This window comes from Ictidomys tridecemlineatus, chromosome 7, assembly GCF_052094955.1.
Source record: "Ictidomys tridecemlineatus isolate mIctTri1 chromosome 7, mIctTri1.hap1, whole genome shotgun sequence".
Lineage (NCBI taxonomy): Eukaryota > Metazoa > Chordata > Mammalia > Rodentia > Sciuridae > Ictidomys > Ictidomys tridecemlineatus.
Window position 1 is genome coordinate 149,268,226 of NC_135483.1, and position 20,915 is coordinate 149,289,140.

Consider the following 20,915-nt stretch of genomic DNA (forward strand, 5'->3'; position numbering starts at 1 on the left):
TCATAGTCGATAAGGACCATGTGTTAGGGTTCTCTCTGACTAAATGAAAGAACAAAGTGTGTACCATGTGTGGAGACAGCTTTATTGATAGTAGGAGCCTGTCAGGATATAAGAAACTGTTTCCATGAGAGTCTACCCTGAAAGGCTCCTACTATCAATAAAACATTAAAATTGCTCTTCCAAACTCAGGGGGAAGCACCTCTCCCAACAGTCCACCTTCTACCAGCCCAGATCCCTTTTCATACCTTTTTCATCCCTTATCTTATAAACCTGGAGGGGGCAGTATTTTATCATCATGGAGTCAACCAGTAATCAGGAAGAGATACACATCCACTCCCTCTACCTCCCTTCCTACTTTATTGCTCAGGCAAATACAGGTGTGCAGGACACACACACAGAATACTTGAAACACCCTTCAGTACTGCTTGCTATCACAGATCCTCCTCCAGCAAATAGCAATGGCACTCTTGCTCTAGAGAAAAACTTAGAAAATGAACCTCTACCAATCATCTTCCACAATTTGCTTCTGTGATATGATCTAGAAGGTAACTTTGAACTTAAGCAAACTGGATGCAGAGCCTAGACTTTATGAAGACCAATTATTTAGATAGTAACTTGAGATTTCTGAGTTTCATTTTTGTCATATTACGATTCTTTCCTTATAGAGTGACCAACAATAAATTTTTATAGAAATGATCAATGAATGAGTGAATAAATCAATAAATGGTATAAAATCTCACTTCCAAATTAATACATTTTTAAATATTTTAACATAAAAATGCCCCTGGGACATAGCTGACTTGATGAGTACTTTGAAAGCTTGTTGGATTTGCTGTGCTAAAATTAGACAGAAGATTTCTTGAAGCAATCATGCTAGTTTCTAGGGTAAGGTTTCACAAGAAACTGTTTCCTTTTTCTGTGATTATTCCTACCTGTGTATTGCATGAAAACTGTGAAAAGGAATGAGAAAATTAGTATGTATATGTATTATGTTATATGTATATCACTTGTAATATACATACAAATCTGTGGTGGCATATGACCTACTTGGCTCCCTTAAACTGCAGTTTCTCCTTGTTAAATGAATAAAATCACAGTGCTGTTTGATTAACAGTGTAATGATTGTGATAGAAGCAATATATTGTTGAGCACATGAATACATGCTTAGCAGAACATGAATTTACATAAATCCAAAAGTCACTTACCATACATAATAAACAATATTAAAATTTAAGATATTCCACATATAGTAGTTCTTCCTTATTCATGATTTCACTTTTCCAGGTTTCAGTTACCAGAGGTCAACCATCATCCAAACAATTTTAATGTAAAAGAAATAAACCTAAGTTTTAAATTTTGTGCTTTCCTGAGAAAGGAATGAAATCTCATATAATATGTCTCACTTCTTCTCGTGTGCAACATGAATCATCCTTTTGTCTGGTGTAGCCACTCGTTTGTTAGTTACTTAGTAGCATCTCAGTTATTGGCCTGTTGCTGCATCTCAGTGTTTGTGTCTGAGTAACCTTTATTTTACTTGATAATGTTTCCCAAATGCAAGACTATAGTGATGCTGGCAATTCATATATACCAAAGAGAATCAGAAAAAATGTTTCCTTTAAGTATTACCTCACATCACAAGAAGAATGGTGAGTATATTATAATAAATATTTTGAGAGGGGAGATATCACATTCACATGACTTTTATGACAGTATATTATTATAATCGTTCTTTTTTTTATTATTGATGATGGTTGTTAATCTCTTACAGTGCCTGATTCATTAACTAAAATTTGTCATAGGTATGAATCTATAAGAAAAAGCATAGTATTTATAGGATTAGATTCTATGAGTGCTTTCGGGGAGCCACTAAGAATCTTAAAACACACTTCCTGTGAATAAGGAGGAGCACTGTGTAAGTAATAATGCCTAAGGTTTAATTATTAATCTATCAAAATATCTTAACATATCATACTAACTATAATGTAAATTTCATCTTTTGAAAATATTAATATTTTTCCATCAATTTTTAAATGCTTCTCTTTTAGTGAGAAAGATTTCTAGTCTTGTTTTTTAATTTTTCAGGCAATAATAAAATGTATTCTTTAGAATCTTTCGTTTCATTGAGAAAATTTATTAGCTTTTCTAACAATATGCATAATCTTAAACTTGTTTATTTAAGATTATATGTTTAATACATCAAATGAATAGTAAAATGTCAAAAAATAAGAAAATACCTAGTTCATTGATAGTTCTATGATGATTGTATGAGTACTGAGGTAAGTCATAGGTATAGTCATAAAGGGTTTTGATAAATATCCTGAGGGTAATGAGTAAATTAAACTTTTATGAGAATTTCAGTGATGTTGAAAATAATAACAAAACTATGATCAACCCTGACAATCTCAAGGCATGCTTGAAGAACTATAATGTCATTTTAAGTGAAGAATAAGGTTTTCGTTTTGTTGAATGGATTGTCTGAGGTCAGAACTAAATTGCTCTGAGCAATTGAGGGGATATTATACACCAAGTGGGAGAGAAAAGGAGATCTAGAATCAAGAGGAATGTAAGCCTAAAGGTTTTGAAGAGAGAATGTGTGGGGACAACTAAAGATATTTATAATCGGCTTGAATCAAATGTATGAAATATGATATGTCAAGAGCTTTGTAATGTTTTGAACAACTAATAATAAAAAAAAGATAAGAAGCCAACAAATGTACTTGGAACTGGTTAATTATTGAGGTTATATAACAAAGTCTTGAACATGGCTTCTCTGTGGGCAGTGTGAAGTAACCCTGTCAAACTTTGGTTACATTGAACACCAACTACATGAGGGGCACATCAATGAGACAACTACCCCAGAACTGTTTCAACCCACTACCTCTACCCACCCCCCATCACCTGTTAAACAGTGCAGCATCTGATCTCCCACTCTTTTCCTCCCACCCTCTAACCTATCTACACCCCAAATTTCCTTGGTCACTTCTCTTACCTAATGGTTTTCTGAGGTCACAAAACTCCTGTGAACTCTTGCAGTCATTACTCATATTGAAAAGTAAAATTAAAGCAAGTTACTAAGTTTTGGGTATCATAAAACACAAGCAAGTGCAGATATCAAATGAGAAGAGGAAGTTCTGTACAATGTCTCCTGTATTTAGTTTTCTCTTTTGCCATTTATCAGTGGAATTTCCATTTTTTAGCTAACAAAGAAAGCTGTACAAAGATTGTGAGTGACATCATTTCATTTCGATGGACTTACCATTAAAATCAGACTTCCAGAGAGTTCAGTCAACTCTCCTCTAATCAATAGTTACTGAACTCTTACCTGGGCATGAACAGGAATTGCCAGAGACCCAAGATGAACAGACCCTGAACTCTGCTCTCAAAAATATGTACAGGCATGTGTTTTGCACGAGAACATAGGAAGCCTCTGTGACTATTTTGGTGATGACTTCATTAGTGGCTATCAACCTATGCCAGGCTCCCTACTTCCCACTATTTGCAACACTCTCGTCATAACATCTCAGATGACACTGTTTCTCCCTGGGTAGAGATGTAGTGCAAACCTTCAAAGGGGAATGTCATAACCTTGAGAAAACCCATGTCATAGGAAATGTGTCCTGAATCTCTTCACCCCTACTCCTACTAATCCCAGTACAGAAAGAAATGAATTACATTTCATTCAGGATTGACCTCAAGGGTATGGGACTTCTGGGGCATAACTTATTTTCTCAAATACACATTCTCCTTGGGAAGGGGGACAGAATGCTGATCTGAGATTGATTCCCGGCCTTTGTTCTGATCAAGGTGGCTTCAGGGGACCTGGTTCAATTGGGAATCTGTGTGTTTAAGATGGAACAAACTTCCAGGTGGCTTATGCAAGTCATTGTTTTGTGGTAAAGGAGAACTACCATTAGTACTTGCCATTCAAGCCCTGCTTTAATGAGGAGTGCTTCTCTAACAGTTCCCCATAGGAACCTCATTGGCTCCACCTCAGCTCCAGACCCAGACATTGCACCTGGCACAAGATCAAATGCCACTGATGGAAATGAGCTGCATCAGGGCACTTTAATGTTTAGGTATATGATTTTCCTCGTTTACAAGAGGCACGTATCATCTCACTGGTCTCCAGTACAGGCACACGTGATCTTTTCTTCCATCACTCCCTTAGAAGCCTTGTTTACAAAGCTGATTCATAGGTCCTAAGCACAGCTGGAGACAGTCACAGATTCATGGCACTGGGGGCTGTCTCGAGGAGTGAGCTTTGATCAGGCAGACACTGTTATATCAATGACGGCATTTGTCGAGGTTAGAAAGGCTATGTGGTACAAGAAAGGAAGAGCAACTCTTCCCACTATTTCTCCCACCCTCTTTTGGAAGAATCACCATGAACCCTCTTAAAAATCTCCTGTTGGAGATGAGGTCGGAGGCTTGGCAAAGACAAAACGTGCTAAGGAGCTGAACCCGTCATAAGGTCTAAATGATAAAATTTAACCATAAATGAACATGTGGAGATGAAGGAAAGCACTTGTTTTTCAAATACAACATACTTAGATGTGTCCAGCCCCTTAATAGAAGGCTTACTGAATGAAAATTACTCTTTAAAATGATTTTTTTTGTATTATTGATGACCCAGAAGCTTCATGCCTTGGAGTCTAAGGATGTGCAATCTTTCACTGTATGTTTTTGAGACATCTATGATCTATAGTTCCAGGGCTAACATGATGATGACCAAGCACCTGTGACTTTCTTCAGAGCCTTCATGTTTAACTGATTCTCTGCAGCTCTAAGCATCATGCAAACTGTTCATTTTCATCTTGGTATAATTGTAATAAAGTTATAATAAACAGTGTATCTTACACACACTGAAAATGATAATAGGAAATTAAAATGATAACATCTGATTGATACTCACCAACTTTAAAATCGACTATTTTAGAAGCTGTATTTTTATAGCTGACCACATTTTTTTTTCATTTTTATTATGAAAGAGTCTACTCATGCAAATGAGTTTCTATGTGCATATGAAGGATATATCTTATATGTAATCTTTATATGAACACCTATCTAGTACCCAATCTAAGAAATAAAATATTACTAATTTCTAAATAACCCATCCTACCTTCTTGAATAATTCTGAATAATTATTCTATAATTATTCTATAATTCTTTATTTTTTTCATATATGTACCCTAACATCTATATTTTCTTCTTTTGGTACTAGGGATTGAACCCAGGGGCACTAAAACCATCCTTAGTCTTCTTTAGTTTTTTTATTGTGAGGCTGGCCTCAAAACTGCAGTCCTCCTGCCTCAGCTTCCTGAGTTGCTGGAATTATAGGGATGTATCACTTCATCTGGTTCTAAAACCTATTGCTTTGTGTTTAGTTTTTTTTTTTTTTAACTTTTTATAAATGGCATCTTAAAATATTTCAGCAGATTGTATGTTTTGCTCAATGCTGTCTGTGACATTCATTCCTATTCATGTTCATATCTGAAGTTTATTTTAATATTTACATACTATTACATAATACAAACTACAATATATGAATCCTTTTTTTTGCTTTGTTTTGCCTTCATGAATGGTTGTGCTATAAACATTTTGGATATATCTTTTGATGTACAAGAGCAAAATTATCTATATAGTAAAAATACAGAAGTGGAATTACTGGGGAATACGTCATGTGCATCTTCACCTTTGCTAGCATGAGAAAGTGTTTGGTGAAATAATCATATAAACTTACATAGATACAACGTGTAAGGAAACCAAAAAGCCTGACACCATTCTTGACTATTTCATACTCACTCTACATCCAATCTGGTAACCCAATATTTCAAAATATATCCAGAATCCAATCTCTTTTTGCTTATCACTCTTGCATGCATACAGTTTCAGGTACCATCTTTATGTATCCAGAATTCTGACACACTCTCCACCATTACTATTTACTTTAAGCTCCCATCTTTCTCCTGGATTATGATCAATCACCTTCTTTCTGGTCTCCTAGTTTACATTTTTTGCCTCCCACACAAAAGAATATTTTCCTTTTAAAGCCTCAGTTCATATTTCTCAATTTTTCTTCTGAAAGCCCTGCAATTGGCTTTCCCATCTCTCTTGGATGAAAACCAATGATCTGGCACCACTTTACACCTTTATCTCATTGCCTATATCATTCCTAGTTGCCCAGTTTCTCCCTGCCTCTCTGGCTTCCTTGTATGTCAGGCAAGCTCTACCTCCCAGATGATGTGGTGGCCACTTCCTGTGTAAGAAAATTTCTTTCCCACTACCCTAGACTTCCCCATGGCTCTCATTCTAACCTCCTCCATGTATTTATTTAAATTATCACTGCTTGAAGGCTTTTCTGACCACTTGTTTAAAATTTAAATCCCGTTCCTGATTCCCTCTCATTCCTTCATGAACGTAGGAATTTTTGCCTCTTTTTTTAAAATTATATCTCTGATTCCTAGAATACATCAAAGAAGTACAACAAAAATAGCTATAATAATAATAGTCAACCCATACAGGGCTTAATTCTCTAGCTACTTCTAAAGCAGATGATATAAATAATCTTATTTATTTCTCTCAAAATGTTGAGGGAAAGGGCTTTCTGTTTTGGCGATGTGAAAAAGGTCATTTTTTTTCCTCTCCATAGAAAACAAATATAAAACTGAACAGCATTAACAAAAACAACTATTGTATGACACTGGAAATTCATCGAGGGAAACACAACAATTTGAGAAGATTCATTGCTTAACATTCAAATAGCCCAGAGCTAAAACAGGTTAGAAAGCTCATCTATAAAAGCATAGGGGTGATTGTGCCACAATGTTTTGTCACCATTTTGTTGTGCCACTTCCAGGTTGCCTACCACTGACACATATCCACAGCCCACATGGGATATCCAGGGCAGAATTCCTTTTCATTTAACAAAGAAGCCAATTGTTCTTGAATAATCAAATGGCAGCCAAATTCCAAATACCAAAGCTTTCATATTTTGTAAAAGAAAAGGCTGAAGGGAAGAAAAATCCAAACTATTAAAGGAGTAGTTAAGATGGAGATGGAGCAGGGAGATGAGGTGAACAACCCTACCTTGTGCAGCCAACTCTTTCCACCTCTCCTTGTTCTGCTGAATGATGTCCACCAGGTTGTTCTTGAAGCTCTTCAGGTCCACTGCTGTAAGGGAATAGTCTGGGGAATAGCTCCCGTCGTTCACCAAGCCTTTCGAATTTGATCGTCTCAGCACCTCAGCCACATGTAACCCCACAATGGTTGAACTAACAATAATCACCAAAGAAACCAAAAGATACAAAAGAGAAGAGGATCAGTCAGGATATGGGATGAGGGAACAGAGCCTGAAAAAGTTTATGAAACCGACTGTTGAAGCAGAACAGCAGACAGACAGGTCCAGCTGTGAGCACGTGGCAGCTGTTTGCCTCCCTTTTCCACTAAGAGAGCCAGGGACTCCTCTTCCTGTACTTAGAGGACTTGGATTTTTCTTGAACTGTGGACCTCAGTTCTCAATATTGAAGGAAGATGCAGTACAACATCATGACACTAGGTGGCAACACGACCTAATAATTATTCCAAGAACTCCCTGCCTAGTTTTAAGAAATAAGGCTAATCATTAAATAATAAAAGGTTATTAAAAACCACAGAGATGAAAAATGATATAAAAGAAAAACATCATACCTGCCTGCCCCACAGTTAGAAGTTTCAGTTTTGGAGGCTTCCTCTATAAGAGGAATAACAATTTTCTCTGTTGAGTCTGTCAGAAGAGAAAATGTTGGCTCTACTATGAAATCAATGAAACCTAAAAAAAGAAAAAGAAAAAAAAAATAAAAAAAGATAAATCAAAGTGTTACAACTTCCAGAATTCTAAGATCATTAAAATGAAGAGCCTCTCTTTGGCACACTCCTGGGATAGCAAATATCAACTATAATATCAGTTTTCTTGCCCTTTGATACTATTTTAATCCAATAGCACAATCTTTAAAATAGCTTAACTGTTCTACAAAATAATCTCCCAAGCAGTATAAGTGCTACAATTTAGGCTCGCTAACTTAAGTATATTGGCTTTCCTATTTAATGTTCAGCTTTATATGCTATTGCTAACAACAGATGCAGATCAAATGAGTGGGGATATGTTTTTCTGTCCCGATGAGAAGGGTCATTACTCTTTGAGAAAGGTCTTCATTTTGTTGTGAATTTTATTACTGACCAGAAAGAAATAATATCTGAATGCCAAAGGAATTAAATAATTGGCATTTTCCCCTCAGGTTATGGGAATGCAACCACCTTTTACATTTTTTCTTACTATGTCAGTCAGAGCTTTCTGCCAACTTGTTCGCATTTCAAATTGCTGTTTATTATTCCCTGGATGTAAAGTGTTAGTTCGCAGCATGTGGGCGTGTGCTGTCAAATCAGCCCAGGAACAGTAACATCTCTGGGAGACAGCACTAAACTTACTGCTTTTTAGATGTCAGTATTGAATGAAGACTTTCACATTTAAAGTACTCATCAAGATAGAAAATGACACACAGAGAAAGGGGCATTGTCCTCTGGGAACATTTACTACCCGGTATTTAAGTAGAGGAGGGGACAACATTCCTAAGATCCCAGGAAATATTTGGTGCTTGAAATCAAGGGCTTGTGTCCTTAAACCCACTTGGGAGCAATAAACTATTACCTAAATATAAAAGAATAATGGGAAGGAGGGTCTTTAAGTGACAATGCCCTGGAAATATCCACATATGATAAAATAATTAACATTTCAAGTAACTATATTATTTATAGTACATATTGAGGCATGTTTATAATTTTAAAAATTCCTATAAATGTACATTTTAATTGACATCTTAAATCAAAGTAATAATTGCCTACCCAGAGTGTGATTTTGAGTTCCATGAATGGGTTTAAATGACCAGTACAAGTAGACTGTCCAATGAGGTAATATGGTAGCAATTTATATGACAGCAATGAGCCTCAAGAACATCACTCCTTCCCAGCTTGCTAGGTGAAATCCTCAGACTGCACAACATTGAGGATAAACACCTTCCTCATAATCTCTAGATAAACAGCTGTTGAACTTGGTTGGGAAGGAGGAAGGCCAGAGTAAGCAGCTTTCTGACCACCCTGCTGCTTTGGGATACAGCTGCCAAAATACAGAGGTAAGATGGCTATTTTCATTTTCATCGATTGTGTAATTCAGTAAGAAATATGCTAGCTAAGGGAAGAACTATTACAAATATTCAAACCATGCAGCATAGCAATCATGTTTTAATAATGGACTGGAGTTGAATTTCCCAACAAAAATACAGATGATAATGAATGAGGTTGGAAGCAATATGATTTTGCAAGTTTCTTGCAGTTGGCTTATTTAGTCATATCACAGGAACTTTTCCCCCAAAACTAATATGAGATTGCACATCAAGCATACTATGGATACTTAGCATTAACAGAATAGGAATGCTAATATTTTCATCAAATTGCCTTATACCTAAGAGATTAAATTATAGAATACAATAGTCAACAACAAATGAAAATTACAGTCCCTTCCCAAGAAGAAAGCACTTTATTTTGTATAAAAGATTATAGCTAGAATAACAATGACGTTTACCAATTCTGCTTTATTGAATTCATTTTATAAATTATTTCAATAGTTTTTATCACTTAGCATCATCTAGATCAGCCTAAAGGCAAACTTTGTCATGAATAAAGAGTGAGTTTTTCCTGGAGGACTTTGAACAGAATGGTGTACACATGTGAAAATAGAAAACACACACCCACTTTGCCCAATTGCCATCCTTCAGATTACCTATTTGGGATTGGGCCACCATCGTTGAATTTCGATCACAAAGTGGAGAAAATGGAAGCCCTAGTTCCGCTTCTTTGTCTCCCTGAGGAAAGAAAAGCAGAGGAGTGAAGACTTAGGTGGGGCAAACTAAGATAGTGAGCAGCCTAGGTAGCACGCCTGAAAAGCTGAGTCTTTCATTTCTTAATCCAGCACTACTTTTCTATTTATATATAAATATAACTACAAGATCAAGAACCTGAAATTTTTATTAGATGGTTTCTTTAGGAGAAGCTTCTCCAGGGGAAAATCAGAAACATTTTAAGCACCCGTATACTTTGTCTGAGTGTTACAACCCCTTGATTGTAAAGAGATTTTTGCAATTTTCAAAAGTTGGTATAAATTAGTCATCTCAGCATATCATTTAGAATTTAAGTAACAATTCAACTCATGGACTTTTTTGTTCCTTTTTTATTTAATGTCAAACACACCAGCAAAACTTCAGAATCAAGGTTTTTTTATTGGACAGTTTTTTCAACTTAAATGTGTATGCACAGTTGGAAATACCTTTCTGTTTACTAAGCTTTATTAAATTTCCCATACCTTCACCATTCTTACATTCTTCAGACATAATTTTAATGTATTCTTCTTCGAGAAAATCAAAATCTCAGTGATTCTTTGCTATTTGCTTTTATCAAAACTAGATTAACTGCATACATGTGTGAAAGAATTAAACATTTATGTTCGGGTTTAACAACATGGGTTTTCAACTCCTAAAATACAGGTAGCTACTCTGTGCAAATATTTATTCTCACAAAGTTTATCACACATTGCTGTTTTCCTTTGTATTCAAGAGGATCTTTTTATGAACGAGAGAGGATGCTTCCTTGTTCCTGTTCATTTCAAATATCTCACCATTTGAAGGAGTACTCTGAGGTCTGTATTCTTCCTAAAATGCTGGCACCTGTCTCGCATCAATCCACAACTTTGGAAGTAATGCCTGGCTCATGACTCCATGGTTTCCTTTCAGCCCGTGATTTCCTATAACATTTGTGTATCCTGATCGTTATACCATATCAGTATATGGCTTTGAAGGTTTTAAGAATGTTTTCTGTGCATTCCCTTTACACCATGACTCTGATTACTGGCAAGAATTTTGAAATCAGAATTATTTGGGAAAATCAAAATATGATTTGTAGCAAAGTAGCTACAAAAGGGAAGATTTTACTACATCATGACTTAGAGAAGATGAAATAAGGGGTTCTGTGATCTCTGTCAGCAACTCCCTCAATTTATGGCATCAATTTTATTTAGAATTAATATTTATACCCATCTTCTGAATACATAGAAGAGAATTATTAATGCCATTGCCCTTGGAGTCAGGAGAGGTCACTGAATCACTGCTGTGCAAGGGGCTCTGTCACTACAAGCAGGTCCCAGCATGTGCTGAACAAACTCTTACCTCTGACTTAACTTTGTCATCTTGTTCTACTCATTTTAAGATATAATAATCATAGGATCTGCCTAGTAGGATTATCTAAGATACTTTATTTGAAGTCCAAAGGTAGTGCCTAACATTTAGTGAATAGTCATTAAATTTAGCAAAGAATCATAATTCATAATAGCAACAATGTGCAGCTATGTCAATTAAAGATGTCCATGATGTCTAATGCATATCCTAGATTGTTTTAAAACAGGGGGGACCCATTGTAATGAATTTAGCATGTATTGGAGAGGGATTGGCTTCCCCCCCCCCTTTTTCCAGCATGAAATTGACATGACAAAGAATTCAACTTTTGAAACAATAATTTGCCAGCAGTGTGAGGGGTGACCTGGGATGATTAGAGGATAGCTCTTGGTCCACCAATCTAAATGAAAATGAATCTGTTGGTGTTGCTACAGGAAACCAGAGAATCTGGATAAGGTATAGATTTTGAAAACTAATATACAATTATTTTTAACATGATAATAATAAGGTATAAGAAAAATAGTTTATCGTTGAATAACAATACCATTAATACTTTATATTAAAATATAAATAATAATAATATTGTTAAATGTAAATAAGACTACTGACAGACTTCATAGGAAAATTAGTATTAAAGATATTTATTTGGCATATGTAGATCTAATTGCTTTTTATTGATTGACTAATTATATGGTTTTATTTATTAAATGCAGTTAAGTTTCATTTAACTGGTTTTTATTGGTCAAAATGCTACTATCTGGTATTTTAAGAATACAAATTTAATAGATTTATTTTAATACTACATGGTTCTTTGGTAGTCCCTAAATTCATGAGCTAATTTTATAGATTATTGGGTGACAACATTTACATATACAACTTAGGCATTTGACAGATATATACAGGTGGACATTCTGATAGCTGGAGTGAACAGTTAGTGTCCTATTTTCTTCTAGTACCCTACAGCTAATTTAGAATATCAAATTTCCACTGCTAAAGCTCATTAAATGCTGAAGTACATTAATTATTCAATTTATTTATAAATATTTCAAAGTGTTATTTATTCTTTGGGATGAATAAAGGCCATGAATACAAAGTTAGTAGGGGGTCCTATAGCCAGACTATGAAGGAACTAGAAAACTCAATAGGACAAGTGGGTACTTCCAAGAGTAAAGTGAAAAATATTTAAAGGAAAAATTATATTCTTTGTATATATTTGATCAACTTTGTAGTTTTCTTTATTCCATCCCTTGATAAAGAATATATACTTTTCATCAGGATAAAATCAAGGGGTCAAAGCAATAGGTATTAAACCAAACAACAATTTATATTTTACTTGGAGTTTATGTTTTCATTTAAGGGTAATGCCTCCATAAAGCCAAAAATACACGTTTTAATATCTTAACATGTTTCTGGTGTGCACATGGTTGCAGAAGCACTAAACTCAAGAAATGAAACTGGTGCGCTCAGTGCTGTCTCTGGGTCCAGCACTGTGTTCTGGGCGATAAACCTGCAGGTGAGGAGGTGGCAAGGTGGCCCCATCAAACTAGGAACACTGACGTGCACAGTCTAGTGCTTATGCCTGTCTCCACAATTTCCCTGGAGATTGCTGAGGTTTTTTTCTTTGAAAGGTGATGACAAAGAGCTAGTAATTGTTTTTATGCTTTCTTAACAGTGTAAAAGGCTCTGACAGCTGAACAAGGTGTCAAATCCAGTGACTGAAGAGCACTTCCCCCCATGCGTTTCTCTGAAGCCAAAACAATTTCTATAGTTTTAAATAAATGAAGAAGATAATTGAGGGTGAAATACAGAAATCTTGAGAAACTTCATGCATTGCAATCTAAGTTTTACTGACAAAAACGATATCAACAACAAATATTCAAGAAGTCCCTAGCATAGGCTTTGCAAAGGGTAGAATCTGAGAGAACACTAGTTCAAGCAAATTTAATTGGTCGCTACAGGAGGATGATGCTCTGATTTAGCCCCCTTTGAAGAGCTTATCTAATTACCTTCCCTCACTCCTTCTAAAAATGGATCCTTCTAAGTTCTCAGAAAGACACCAAAACTGTTAAAATGTTTAATGATTATAGACACAAACATACTCACTTTCAGTAAAATTTATGATTTGGAATAACTGCATTTTTTGTGAGTATTATAAATATTTATAGAACATTATAACTCCCTGTATAACTGATGTTTATAGCACTTTCATGCCTCTTGAAACTAGCATATTTGATTTTTACATTTTAAGTTATTATCCTGGCTCACAGCTACAGTTCTTTACACTTATGCAATACTGAAGGTTGTATCTATACAAAATCAGATCATTGGCCAAGAATGGACTGATTACTTTTTTATTACTAGGAAATACCATTTATTTTGAAATAACACACTTCATATTCTAGAAACATTGAACAAAATTAAGGGGCTTAACTGTATGTAATTTAGGGTAAATCACAATCTTGACCTTTCCTTCCAAATAATATAATTTTCACATCATTTTTCTCCTTGTCTAACAAGGAAGCATTTATTTATAAATTTGTTTTGCACTAATTTTTGCACTAAATCTAAATATAGATTTCCCCTCATCTGTCATAAAATAACTAGTTGAAGAATGGAACACTTCATTTAGTTATGTGGAACTAAGTATAAAATACAAACAAAATTTCATGGAAGTGACTATTTTTTTTAAATGTGTTTTTATTATGTCAATCTAGATGTGTAAAGAGAAAAAGGATCAAAACCCATCTGCTTGTACTGGGGGTTATTCTTTGGCACCTCCCTTCCTCTTGTTGGTCTTAGTTCAAATGCACCATTATAGCAGAGGGTGGAGGCAACTGTGTGGATCCGTTGAACACTCAGAGGGGGAGCTCTGTATTTATGAACGTCACAGGCTTGTTGTGAACATGCTTTGGCAATGAGGACCTCTTTGCCTTACTACCAGTTGCTTAATCAAGAATAAGAAATAAGTGTTTCTCAGGTCTATAATTCTGAAAACAATCCTGATTTCCTCTAGCTAACTTCCATTGACTTTAGAGGGAAAATCTGAAGAAGTTGCACCATGAACAGGGGTAATATTGATGGGATTTATAGAGGTGATGTAAATAGCTTGGTCTACACTGGCTTGTCCTTCAGAAACACATGGTTTTAAAAGTTCTTCATGTCTACGGAAGCCCAACATAGAAAAATGAGCTGGGTAGATAGTCATGATCGTGTTTAATTTTGTTCAAAATCTACTGAAGGAACTCCAAGTCTAATGCTTTATTCAGCAGAGTGAAAGAAAATACTTATTAGCTACTTTTTAAGTCTTGTGATTATGCTGTAAATCAAAATTCTGTTATTTGATGGTTACCTAAAGCTGAGCTTTAAGGGATTTGGGCAAAGGATACCTAAAAGTTCAACTTTAAGTAACTATCAAATAACAAAATACTTCATAATTGATGTTTTCTAGTAACTTTACCTTGGAAAAATGCAAAACTTAAAACTGAGTTAATAACAAATACTACCAATTCTTCATATCCATGTTGTGGTTTTTAGTGTAGGATGCTCACTTAGATGCCTTCTATCACTGTGCTTTTCACAGTCATCCTGAGTTGGAGGCAGACTGGGTTTAAGAAAGAAGATACACAAGGGTAAAAAGGTGATGTTTCCTCCACATCACTGCTGCAAAGAGGGAAAGCTAGACCTTACACTTGAGCTTTTCTCCAATTATCTCTCTATTTTGCATTATTAGCTTGACTAATACACACAAAAAATATAAAATATTTTCTTAACAAGGGTATAGGGATATATATCAATATCTATCTATATCTACATCTATCTATCTATCTATCTATCTATCTATCTATCTATCTATCTATCTATCTATCTATCTATTCAGTGGTACAGTACTGGCCTAGAATGCTTGAAGCTCTGGGTTCAATTTTCAGCACCATGAAAACAAAGCAAAAAGCAAGAAATACAAAATATTATAATCTGCAGCTAAGGATTGTGATGATTTTTGGACAGATGTACTTTGATGGGCCTCAAAACTCTGGCACTGCCAGTGCCTCAGAAGACATGGTATTTAAATTCTTAGTGTATTTTGAAAGAATGAAGAAATACCATTTAAAATTACATCATTAAAATGCTTTTTTCACTGTTCAAAATGAGAAACCCTAGTTACCTTGACTAGACACATAGCAAGAAGGTGTCTATCAATGCTGTGGATTTGACAAAGTGGTCGCTTCACAGATGGTTATATGAGAATGAGCAAAAAAAAAAAAAAAAAAGCATGCCAGAATCATTGCAGTCCTGCCCATCAGTACAGAAACACAAATTCAGCTTAATAGTGTAAGTCAAATACATTCAGAGAAATGCAAATGCCAAGGAAGTGGAATCATATCTATACTCAACTCCAAAGGGCTAAAGTACATAGTATGGCTAAGAATAAGTAAGGGCACTATGAGATTTATTTGGTTGAATGCAAGAAAACTTTTTACCTGTTGGAGTTATTATCATATGGTAATGTAAGTCTCTTAGAGATAAACTGGTTTTGCTTGAAAAACATATTTGTTAACACTACAAATTCATGTTGACCTTTAACTCCACATTTTCCTATTTTGCTGCATGTATTTCTGAAGGGGATTTGAAAGTCATTCAATTTCAAAAATGCAGAAAGTGAAAAATGATATTTCAATAAAAGATTCCACTATTCAGCTGGATGCACATGCTTGTCATCCTACCTTCTTGGAAGGCTGAGACAAGAGGATGGCAAGTTCAAGACAAGCCTAGGCAATTTAGTGAGATCTTGTATCAAAATTAAAAATAAAAAAGGCTTGGGTAACTTAGTGGTAGAGTGCCTCTGGGTTGAATCCCCAATAAAGAAGAAAAGAAGATGGCGGGGCGGGGGGAGAGGGGAGACTTCATTTTTTAAAGATCAAGTCCTAAGGGCTGGGGATGTGGCTCAAGCGGTAGCGCGCTCGCCTGGCATGCGTGTGGCCCGGGTTCGATCCTCAGCACCACATACAAACAAAGATGTTGTGTCCACCAATAACTAAAAAATAAATATTAAAAATTCTCTCTCTCTCTCTCTCTCTCTCTCTCTCTCTCTCTCTCTCTCTCTCTCTCTCCTCTCTCACTCTCTCTTTAAAAAAAAAAAAAAAAAGATCAAGTCCTAAATCAGTTATGACGAATTGGTTGATTTTCATTTTGGAAGAGATCAAGCTATGTTAATAGAGATGGTTTGATGTTATAATCGTCCATATTAACATGAATGTGTTACTTAGCATGGAGTTATAGGTGTTTTACCTTAAGTGTTAAGGTCATTCAGGCAAGGACTGCCCCTTTCTGAACATTTTGGGGATTCATGAGTGCCTGTCATCGCCCACCAATGTCCTGTTAAAAAAACAAGCCCCCCCCCAAAAAATTGACACCTCCTTACTCTAGTAACACCATGTGAAAAATGCAGATAACAAATAGCATTCCAAGTGTCACAATGCTCTACCTATTCCAAGATTTAACCTTTATGTTGCGTGTGATTTAATCTCTAATAGACATCTGAGTCACAGGGTACTATGCACAGAGAATGACATAGGAGCTGAGTAGCCCTATGGAGCAATTCTCTCTACCCCTAAATTCAGATGTCAATAATCACTGTTGTCTGAAATCTTCATTATTGCTATTAGTTACCTGTAACATTCAAGAACAGGGTGGTGAACTTAAAAAACATCTCAACTCAATTTCATTGAATTCATTACTCTGATTACTCTGTCAGGTATTGTTTGTTTGGCAATCAGTAAAACAAAGGATGATGCAGTCATGGTATTATTGGAAATTTTTTTAGGACTTTAAAAAATTAAGTAATTGATGAGGAACTTTTATTATGAGAGACTTTTTTAAATTGAGAAAAACTTTATGTGAAAATCTGAATTGTATAATTGTATAAACACCCTGTGTGACACTCAATCAAGATACAGAGCATTTCTATTACCCTCAAAAGTTCCCTTAACCTCTCCCAGGGAATCCTACCCTATGTAGATACCCACTATTCTGATTTCTATAGCCATAGGTTAACTGCCATTTTTGAATTTCACATAAATGATATTAAGGTTTATTACTGTTTGTTATCATTAGTCTTTTTTTATTGTTGCATGATAATCCATTGTATGGCTATACTATAATTTATTTAATTCATTTGTATTTCTGATGGACATTTGGATTGTTTCTAGCATTGGGCTTTTATAAATAACACTGCTTTTATTACTCCTCTGTAATAAAAGTGAACAAGGCTGCTAATTCATCTGGATTATACACAAAAGGGGTGGAAATGCTGGGACATAAGCAATGTTAAGTCTAACTTTAGTAGATGTTACAAATCAATAGTTTTCCATGGTGACTGCAATGATTTATACTCCCACCAGTGATATGTGACACTTCCATTTTTACCACGTTATTGATAATATAAAATAAAACTCCAGTTGTTCTGGTGTAGATGTAATATCTCATTGTGGTTTTCATTTGCAATTCCCCAATAAGTAAAGACAATATGCATACTTGTCTGTACATTTTATCCACAAGTATATTTTCTTGTATGAAGTGTCGGTTCAAATTGCCATGATTTTCCTTTTTATTATTGATTTGTTAGAGTTTTTATGTAGACTCAACACAAGTTCCTGGAAAGACGCTTACAGTTCAAATATTTTCTCTATGGTCTATCTTTTCATAATGGTATTTTTGGAAGAGCAGAAATATTAAATTCTTCTTTGGTCTGCTTGGCCATTTTTCTCTTTGGATAATACTTTGTGTGGCTTTTCTAAAAAGTATTGCCCTTCCCCCTAGATTAGAGAGATATTTTCCTGCATTTTTCTCCAAGAGTTTATAGTTCTGGGTTCTGTTCTGTGTTAATACATGGTCCATCTTGATTTATTATTTGTGTAAGGTGTAGGTAGAAGACAAGTTTCCTTCTATCCCACACTTTTATAACTGTTTTTCCATTTCCATTTGTGAAAAGACTTCCTTTCCTCACTAGTTGTTTTGCTGCCTTTGTAGAAAATCACATAATGTATGGTTCTACTTCTGGAATCACTCTTCTATTTGATTGACGTATTTCCCTATCCTTATGCCAATAATACACTGTTTTGATCACTGTAGCTGTTTACTAAGTTATGTAATAAGGAAGCATGAGTTCTCCAACTTTCTTAGTCTCTTTCAAAATTGTTTTGGTTATTTCCATCTAGATTTTAGGGTTAATTTTTCAGTTTCTACCAAGAAGCCTGTTTCATTTTTTTAATAAGGATTATACTAAATATATTAATCAATTCTGGAAGAACTGACATCTTAGCAATATTGAGACTTTCAATCCATTAATGTGGAAACACTCTCCATTTATATAGGTCTTTAAAGTTTTTCTCTCAACAATATTTTGTGGCTTTCTTCATAGGGGTTTTACATGCATTTAATTAAATGTATTCTCAAGTATTTTATTATCTTATTCTCTCATAATATCACTTTTTAAATTTCATTTTCAACTTGCTACTCTCATTTACTACAACTGATCCTACAATTCTGATAAACTCATTTGTTAATTCCAGGGGCTTTTGTAAATTTCTTAAAGTGTTTCATGCAGATGCCCATGTTTCTGCAAATTTTGCTTATTTTTAATCCAATCTATTTATTTTATTTTAGCACCTTATCGCACTAGCTAGAACTTCAAATGCAATATTGAATAGAAGTGTTTGGAGTAGATATCTTGATCTTAGTATAAAAATGTTCAATATCTCACCAGGAAGTGTTACATTAAGGTTTCCTATTTCTTATTTGCTGAGAGTTTTTATAATTAATGTTTGTTGAATTTTGTCAAAGGCATCCTGTGCCTTTAAGAATGATATGATTGTTTTTCCTTTTTTTTAAGATGGTGAATCATTTTAACTGATTTTTGAATATTCAACTTACTCAAGTCATGATATGTGCTCACTACGTTGATGAATTGTATTTGTTAATATTTTAAGGACTTTTCTATCTAGTTTCATGACATGATTGGGGGTGTAATTTTCTTTATTTGAAGTCTTTTTCAGGTTTTCTTAGGGGTTATGCTGCCAATTTTCCCTTTTTTCTCTGTCATGAAAAAAATTGTGTAAGACAGGCCTTATTTCTCCCTGAAATGTTTGATAATTTACCATCTTTTACCTGAATTGAGTACTACTAATGGAAATCAGAATTAAGAATTAAAGTCATCTGAGCCTGGGGTTTTATTCATGGGAAGAGTTACATTATAAATTCAATTTTTAAAAATAGATAAATGAATATTCAGATTATAATTTTTCTTATGTCTGTTTTAGTAATTTATATCTTTCAAAGAATTTGACAATTTTATCTATGTTGTCAATTTTATTGGCATAGATTGTGCATAATATTTCTTATCTTTTTGACATATGTAAGATATATAGTAATATTCTCTCTTCCTTTATAATTTTTTTCTCTTTTTGAAACTACAACTAATTTTATTACTTCTTCAGAAAAATCAGCACTTACCTTTATAATTCTTGTTATTATTATTTTTCTTTGGTCTATTTTATTGATTTTTGCTTTTATATTTATTATCTCCTTCCATCAATTTATTTTGGTCTAATTTTCTTAAGTTTTTCTAGCTTCACAAAGTATCTTTTTTTTCTAATACGGAAAGCATTTAATGGTTTAAAATTTCCTCTATTCACTGTTTTAGTTTCATTCAACAACTTTTCCCTTTTTGTTTTCATGACCATTCAATTTTAAATATTTAAAATTTTCTTATCAACCTGACAAAAATCATTTTATCTCTTCATGTTTTCATCTCTAATATAAGAGAGATAGTTTTAAGCTCTCTAAGGTCTCTTTAGATTTACCATTTTCTGATTACTGATTGGTTAAGTGTACAAAAATTATAATTTTTAATTGACCATAGCAGGCAATTGCCTTTTAGGATGTGGTGTATTTTAACATTTATTCTACTTTTTATGTGCATAAAATATTAAAATATTTTTCACAAGTTGTTTTTAATATAAAAATATTTGAATTTGGTGTAGTCACTCAGTAATTTTATCTAGGACTATTCAGTGCTATTTCAAATAAAACATAGCTATCAACAATGGGAGACAGAAAACATTCATTCAAGTATAGCAATATATTCGGTGTTTATATCTTCAGAATAAATATTCAATCGATGAATAAACATTCTAAGTAAAGAACTATGCTGAGAATAAAATAATTTGAAAATACAGAAATAAAAGAGCTTTTCTAAACAGAGCTATGGTATCATAAAGAATATAACAACTGGTCTTCATTTCTGGTTTCTGGAACAAAGCTTCAAAAACCTATGGAGTTTACTGAATGACAGGTGACTCTTTGTTGTGTTCATGAAGACAACTCATGATGGACCCTGTCGTTAGCTTCAGGATGGGGGTTGATCACCAAAGAGAGCAACCAAATGATTAAGGAGTTGAAACTTTGGGTCAGTCTGACCTTCTGGTGGGGGAAGGGGCACATGGACAATGATTTAATCAATCATGCTATATAATGAAACCCTGATAAATATTCTGGTTACTGAAACTCACTGGAGCTTCCTGATAAGTGAACACACTGATAAGACAAGAGGATGGCACAATTTAATCCATCTGTCTACTACATGTATGCTCCATGACTGGGACA

The 20,915-nt window shown here is 34.5% G+C and overlaps 1 protein-coding gene across 6 annotated transcripts in view; it reads right to left on the reverse strand.

The window, feature by feature from the left end:
- Pde1a (phosphodiesterase 1A) overlaps window positions 1-20,915 on the reverse strand; it is a 322,491-nt gene that overhangs the window by 21,820 nt on the left and 279,756 nt on the right. For all 6 annotated transcript variants that reach the window (XM_040294552.2, XM_040294555.2, XM_021725976.3 and 3 more), the window contains 3 exons: window positions 9,812-9,893; window positions 7,687-7,807; window positions 7,087-7,271 (listed from right to left, as the gene is read on the reverse strand). In XM_040294552.2, coding sequence (XP_040150486.1) covers window positions 7,087-7,271; window positions 7,687-7,807; window positions 9,812-9,893 — 388 coding nt within the window. The remainder of the gene's footprint in view (window positions 1-7,086; window positions 7,272-7,686; window positions 7,808-9,811; window positions 9,894-20,915) is intronic.